This window comes from Mizuhopecten yessoensis, unplaced genomic scaffold (genome assembly GCF_002113885.1).
Source record: "Mizuhopecten yessoensis strain PY_sf001 unplaced genomic scaffold, ASM211388v2 scaffold2275, whole genome shotgun sequence".
NCBI lineage: Eukaryota > Metazoa > Mollusca > Bivalvia > Pectinida > Pectinidae > Mizuhopecten > Mizuhopecten yessoensis.
This window is the reverse complement of record NW_018404465.1, coordinates 20,621-28,743: the sequence shown is the minus strand read 5'-3', so window position 1 is coordinate 28,743 and position 8,123 is coordinate 20,621. Positions and strand designations below refer to the sequence as shown.

At 36.5% G+C, this 8,123-nt stretch overlaps 1 protein-coding gene across 1 annotated transcript; it reads right to left on the bottom strand.

The window, feature by feature from the left end:
• Positions 1–229: 229 nt before the first annotated feature.
• LOC110445403 lies at positions 230–4,980 on the bottom strand. Its single transcript, XM_021489996.1, has 4 exons — positions 4,938–4,980; positions 3,378–3,579; positions 2,734–3,121; positions 230–2,100 (listed from the first exon to the last, which is right to left on the bottom strand). The coding sequence occupies exons 2-4, from the start codon at positions 3,540–3,542 to the stop codon at positions 1,028–1,030; spliced, it is 1,626 nt and encodes a 541-aa protein (XP_021345671.1). The 5' UTR covers positions 3,543–3,579; positions 4,938–4,980; the 3' UTR covers positions 230–1,027.
• Between the last annotated feature and the right edge of the window lie 3,143 nt (positions 4,981–8,123).

Here is an 8,123-nt window from a genome sequence, read left to right as displayed (position 1 = left end):
ATTTGCGGAGGAACTATTCGGAAAATATTTTGATTGACCAATCAAATATCGTGTCACATCTCAAACAATTAGAATAATGCTTAATGGTTGGCAGCATTGTTTGTATATGCTGAAGAATGAATAAGTCACTACGGGATGTAAATGTATGCAGTGTGTATTCTGATACAAAGATATTTTAAAAACAAATCTTTCGATTTAAAAAATAATTTAATGATGAAAAATGATCAAATACATATCATGGGTCTGGTTAATGTAAACAAATATGGATTTCAAAATGATATGATTATAAACAGGTATACACAGGAATATACATGTTAAGGATGCATTGACACATTTCAAACTGAAGTATATTAACAGGTATATCGAGCCTTTTCAGATCCTCTGTTTAAGGCCTGGTGACGTAAATCCTAGCATTATTATAATAATATGCTTTTACGATAAAACCTTTGAAATATCAATAGAATACAAGTTCGTGGGGTATTGATTTCGTTTTGATATTGCATAACATAAAACGTCCTTTATATATATTTCCAAATGGTGAACGTCTTGAAATACCAGCATTTGAATTTATACTGTGTCCACAGATATTGGATAAATCAAGAAACATGTTATATAGATATTCCCAACAAACATCTTCACTATTGCAAACACCAACAGCAAAACTTACATTATGAAACCTCAAATTTTGAATTTTATATTATTTTTAGAAAATGTCAACACTGCAAAAAAGATAAATAATAGAGAGCAAATAAAAATTATCTAATATAAAATTAATTTCGAGAAAATTATAAGTTCAATCACCTGAGTGTGTGTTAGGGCTGGTAACTACGTTTATCTTCAAAGAACAATTTTAAATATTTTTTGTGGGAAATATGTCCATTTTTAAACACACAAACTACATGTAATCCTGAGCACAATTTTTTATCGTGTGACTGTTTTCTTCTGTGGAGTATTTTGAATTTGTGTAACAAGGTTGTCGTACATAATACCATTTACATAAATGATTATACAATTTCTACGTGTGACGTCAAAGATGTGCCTTTCTCGCTTTCTTGGGATCATTGTGTACAGATCCGGCTTTATTTTTATTTTTCATGCTAGCTACGATGTTCGTGTACCAAGCCTCCTTAGGACTGCTTTCCGCCTCAAGCGCCCCGTTACTAAGTGTATTGTACTCGTTAATGTAGAGGTCGCCGGGTGTTGTCTCTTCTGCAGTGTGCACAACGCCTGCCTCATTAGGTTCAGCCGGTATTGTTAAAGTGTTGTCAGAAACTCGGAATGACATGCCTTGCCCAGACATTGGCATCTCTGGTGACATAAAAGCTCGGTTTGCAAGAGAACTGCTTCTTGTTCGACTACGTGTTGGTGCTTGCGTTCTGGACCTCGAAAACCAGAAGGGTGACTGGATCATGCGTATTCTGCGCAGAAATGTTCTAAGTTGTTCTAAGTTCAACCTATTAATAGCGTCCCAGTTCACACCAGCTTTTGTAGTCCTAACAGGTGCCTGTGTCGTTGTCGGTATTATGTTAACAAACGAGTTACCTCCCCATGATCGGTGACCAATATCCACTCCATCAATGATAGGATTTTGTCGAGATCCAATGCGATGGTGAGAACGAGGAGATCCTGGTCGCGTCCATGTGATTCTTGGTCGCCTTGGCGGATTACGGAGCTCGGGGCGTGTCATAGCTGGTGAAGGACGTCTGTCTGATACGGGAAATCTGTCCGCCACGGGGCGTTGTGGTACCGGCGATGGACGCCTGACAATTATTGGGCGTCTATTTGGAGGAAGTCTCCACCACCGACCCCGAAACCCACCGCCATTCACATCTGGTTGTGGGCGTGCCGTAGTAGGAGTAGTAGTAGTTGTAGGACTAGGTGTGGTGGTAGTTGTGCTTGTGGTGGTGCGAGGAGGAATTCGAGGCCGAGGAGGAGTCCGAGGACGCTTCTCTGTAACCGGTAAAGGGTTTGGTCTTGTAATATCGTCGATACCAGACTTTTCGGCTCCTATGCTTATGTCTGCGCAGTTACGGAATTCTTCCTGAACTCCACATCCAATGCATCCACGATTTTCTTTTTCGTCAATGCCCCAACTGTTTCCTAGAATAAGAAGTACGATAACGTTGTCATTATTCTTTCCGAATAATTTCATAATAGGACCTACCTCAGTTAACGTGATTGTCATGGCTGTGACCAACAATTAAATAGTCAATCATTTTATGATCGATTGCGACGATTATAAACAAAAGCGTGATAACGTTTTTAATATAACATCTATAAAAACATTTCAACATTGCCTGTGCTATTAATATATAACTATAGTAATTTGTACAAAAATATCTATCATGTTTGGTGGGTTTTGTTTATCTTTAAAACATTAACATTTATCGGAAGGTTTGATGTATTAATTTTTGTGAACGGCTATGTTAAGTACTGTCTGGTCCTAAAGGACTAAAATTGTATATAGACTGTTAAACAATACCTAAACAATACCAAAACAAAATAAATTATATTCCTTTTTCCGATTCTGATTTAGTATTCACGCCAATAAGAAACGGGATCCGATTGCGTATAAATAGGTCACGGAGCATATAATTTTGATGACCTCGTTTCTCTTTTGACAATTTTAAGGTATTATCATTTTAGAAAAATAGAAATATTTGATGTTATTTTCGCTGTTGGACCTTGTTTGACCATATAGGACATTAAAAGCAGACAAATAGTACATCATACCTGTACGGTATCGCCACTGCAGCACACATTGGGAGCAGGTCATTCCTCGAGGTAAGATCAGATTAAGATTATGAAATCCTCCAGCTTCGGGATAGTATCTCGTGGGCTCGCCTTCGTCGACAACCGCTTCGGCCACCGGAAGTGGGTATCTGTTCAAACATTCTTGGGAGACTGGCGTCGAAATGTTGTTGTGAGGGCAGATCCGGAACTCGTAGTACCCTTTGTGATGGGCTGTCAATTCAATAGTAACCTGGATCTGTGACGTCCCTTTCGGGTACGATTTTACTATAATGCCAGTAGCGAATCTACCACCAGCCTCGTTCTCGCGAACATCTGCCGTGTAGGGGTCGCCACATACACCGCACAGTCCGCCAAGACGTTGTATTTCCTGCAATATGTAATAGCCTGCCTTATGAGTAACATTGTTTTTGATAGCCGTAAAAACTGGGTTTTCTAAGGACTAGCTAGTTATTTTGTTACAAGGGTCATATCAACAGTTCGAATTTTGAAGGTGATTATTTGTAATGAATAGGACCATGCTACAATAATTTTCGTTGTTAAAGATAGTTGTATATTCTCGTAATACATAAAGAAATTTTAAGATTTGGCCGCATTACGTGACCATACTATTTAACTGAACTTACGTCTCGTCCACCACAGTAAAGTTGAGTGTCCTCGTAATTCGGTTCCGTATTGTATCCCTCTCTCCACATCGATGACCGTTGAACTGGTTCCATCATTCGGCCATGTTGGAGCGAAAGTCCAATGAAATTTACCATCATAAACGCACTTACTATTGTTGCAGTCATTTTTTCTGTATTTGTGTTTCCACAATGATTCGTTTTTCTGTAGAAGAGAAAGAGATTAAAGTGAACATCGACTTAAACGAGTCTAACACGACATCATTTGTTTAACGTGTTACCAAACATTTTAAAGGCCATAATTCAAAAGCACAACGTCGTCACAAAGCAATCAGGATTGTTTCAACATCTTAGGCCACGAAGCTAAAAATGATATTTGGATTCACATTCGATAAGAATTTTGTATTCGAGGCTATTTAGTTTTCGGTTCAAATGTTAAGGAAATGCCATTTTAAAATGACAAGCAAATTTTCGATCACCTTTTATTTGAAAGGCGTGATAGTTTTCCTCGTACAGATGTGATATCACTAGAATTAATTAAATAGTACAAAGGTCAATAAATGACAGTTATTGCGAGACGTTATGTCAAGTTGTCAGTTTCAACTTCACCTGGTTTTAATTTATCACAGCAGAGCATGATGGAAATTGAATTATACAAAGATTACCTTTATTATATTAGGTATAAAGTAACCCTTTTATAGTCATGCTGGGATCAATCGGATGGTTAGATTAACTACTTCTGATATATATATAAAAAAAACTATTAGTATTGATTTTTTGTTTGTTACTTTACTGCTATAGAATACTTTTGTATTTTACACAAAAAAATCCTTGCGAAAAGGATATGGCGCTTAGTTTTCATTGGACATTCAATCATAATATCTTTCTGGGAATGTTTTGGTAACTGAAATATGCTATATAAAATGTTGGTTAATGAACGTTCCTTGAGAGAAACTTGTACATTTCAAATTACAAAAATTGTCAAAATCATGAGATACCATTCCAAACAATTCACAATATGAGGATTTTAACATAAAACTTGTATATTTTATAATGTACTGATTATATCATTCTTGTGCATCGTTATTTATTAAACCTCGTCTCGATTTGATTTAAGAGTTCATTTGTATCGTTACCAGATTCTCATGTAAAAGTTAATTTTTAAAACAACTGGATAGGTTCATGATTGACTTAAAATAATGACAACAATATCTGGTCGTTTATTTAGTTGTTTCGAAAGGTGTTATATCGAGATGTTTACAAAAGATCTTTTTTGTTTAAAGAAGAATAATTCAAAAATTCTCTCGCCATCTTTATTGTTTTCTTTATTCCTTTTCCTTCAATGTTAGTACCCACCGTTTACAACGTACGCATATTGATGGAACATTAGTACTCTATCAATTGTTTTCTACTATATATATTTAAAAATATTTTCGGATAGCTTCATGAGCAATAGGAACCACCTGCAGTCTATCTATTGTCAACCGGTTCTGCATAACATTATGTAATGTTAGTGGACTGTAACAAATATATCAGAAACACAACTTTTGAAATGAAACTCACCTACTGAGTCTTAATCCATTAAGCACTGGTAAGTCCGTTCTCATCAGATAGTCGAAGGTTTGATAGTTACGATTGAACAAGTTTCGCCTTTTATATGCAATATGGGAATTTTGAAACAATTAAGGACGAATGTGAGCAAGAGGTCAAACGTCATCTATTTCTTCCTCGGTTCGTGCGGAGACATCCATCATTACGGCTACGTAGACACGTAAGTGAGTTCGTGTGTCGATATGTCACCGTGACAAGCTACACAAGATACAAACGTTCACAAAATCCGCCGACGAGCACATCATATAGACAGCTATACATGGGTCTGCTGAACGTTTTGCAATCAAATGTCTGTCTTAGATTTCTTTTTAAATGTCATTTTAAAAGAACAATGTCGTACACAGAAGTATGAAGATTTGATCTAAAGTTACCACAAGGTGCATTTACTTTTCACATGAAAAAAAAATCTATATCGAACATACTTGAGTAATTATCGTGGGAATTCCGCGCAGAAAGGGTATACAAGTGATTCATTTTGAATGATACTCGTAGTATACAGTAAAGTGTTTTAATGGCATTTCTTACTACAAGTCCTGTCAAAATTACATACATTACATGCTCCAACAGTACCGACTTTCTGTATACAGTCATTCAGTTTCTTCTATATCATCTAGATCTGTCTCAAAATAAGAGTAATAAAAAATACCAGGCATTTGCTTGAGTACTTTATTCCGTACCATATTGTCATTGTTTACATACCAATAACCTAGACTATTGCATGGGACATAATGCAATAATTACTAGTTTAATTCCGTTGTGGTCAGATGTGCACTTTCAATTCTTAATTTTGTTTCTGGAGGTTTTGTCCACCGAATAGAATGCATGCTGTATTCGTTCTTGTCCCGATGAATGTTGATTTGTGAATACATTGATTAGACGGGGTCAGACGATTTCACAAAAAAAAATCTTACAATAACAAAGTACAATGATAATACATTTTACTTTTTTTGTCGACGGAAGACAAGGATAGTTTTTGTAACGTGCTTGATGTCTCGTCCGTCGTCTCGACCGAACAAGGAAAACCCATATTCCAAAATCTTGTATATCCCTGTTTAGTGTAAAAAAGATTGCTCTTATGACTTCGTAGCTGTACTACAATGTTCGGCAGAACATAAACATATTTTTATATATAGACACGTATTAATTTACATGACAACATATAATGTCGTAGTGGCAGGTTTACAAACCTTTCTTATTTAAATAAACATACCGATGACAACATTTCGTTCGTTTACGGTGTTACATCTCCAAACCAAGTATGCATGTAGTTGATTTATTCTAGAATTATTTGAAAATTAAGACTAGATTTTGTATGTAACGACTCCTATCAAAATCTCTGGACAAACTTCTTGGTGTTTTTAATAGATTGAGGTGCTACATAGTGTTTTATTGTTGACTGTACACCTGCTCTCACAGCGCGGCTGTACGACGTCTGTATACCACTCTGTCAACAACCGAGCCGTTTCATGCTTTACGACTTCCATGTCGTAAAACCGTCGCTCGCGTTATTGAATTAGACAGCGCGAGACGTCACACAATATTTACATTTAACAGCCAATTAGGAAGACTGTTTGTCAATAACGACGACCAATGACATGACGCGTTACATATCTGCAGATATATCATTTTTCTAACTACATATCAGAATATATAATTTTTCTATGTCATCGTGGTATTTAACTGTTTACATCATCTTGGACAAACAAATTGAGGCATACTTTAAATTCTACATAATTTTAACGTTTCGATAATTTCGTACGTCAGTGATTGATGATATGGGATGTAACTGGTATTACGTCACGAGGAAGGAAACAAAATCACTGGGTCTCCGGACGAGCTTTAGTCATTTGAATTTTACAGAAATATTGACCCAAGATATATTAAATGTGTTGATGGTTTTTTTTAAAGATTTTGACCACAACGCCCAAATACTATAAAGAAACACCTAGGGAAAATGATTAAAATACAGTTCACTTTCACTTTCACATGTATGATTTTAACATCGATCGGAGCTCTTGCAGTCTTGGGTTATAACAGGCTATATGTGGGGCTTGCTTCAAAGGGGAATGGTGTTATATGCAATCTTCGTACGGACATCGAAAGAAATTTATCTAATGTGTTGATGGTATTGCAACACTGTCCTCAGGTGTTGTCTATTTTCTCCTGTCTGCTCTTTTCTTTTGCGAATGCAATACCTGCATCACATCGATACGTTTTATGAAATAAAGATGAACCTTATTGTCATGCTTGTGATCAAATAGTTAAGCATTTTATGATCGAATGCATCGGCAAGTTGTCAAGAGTTTTCAAAAAGTAACAACTATGAGAAGTTTGTAAACGTCTGCCCTTAGTGCTGTTGTGTCCGAAAGGACTCTTAACTGTCGACGGGCCGACAAAGTAACAAAAAAGTATAAATTAAAACAAATCTTCACTTTTGGCGGCGTCTCTAGGTACCCGGGTTCATGTAGCATTTGTTTTTTTCGAGGATTTCCAAAATCCGAACAAACCAATATACATGTTTGGGAAAAGATTTTACCGTTTAAATGTTTCTACTGTCTAACTCTGTAAGTGTATATTTTAAATGGGTCGATGAAAACCTTAAAACACAACACGGAGAATGTTGTTGTTTTTTATAAAAAAAAATCCAACGGTTTTTATAATATAGGTACAGAACAGGTATTTTCATTTTCACACTCTCTAACACACATTTTGACACTTAATTCACTCATCATCATCATCATCATCATCATCAACATCAACATCATCCTGAACGGCATTACCATTATCATCTTCCTCATCATCCTTGCAATCATCTTCCTTATCCTCAGAATCGTCAACATCATCAACATCACTATCCAATCAGCATCCTGATCATAAACGTTCAAACTATCCGTTCCTCATAGCCATCATCATCCTCAACATCATTGTCATCATCCATACAATGCGTGTCATCAGCAACACACCTCAACAGACAGCCACTGAACCATGCTGCAACATCATTTTTAGGTCACCTGAGCTTTGCTCAAGTGACCTATTCCAATCGCTTTTCGTCCGTCGTCGTCCGTCGTCCGTCGTGCGTCGTGCGTAAACTTTTACATTTTCAACTTCTTCTCAAGAACCAGTGGATGGATTTTTTTC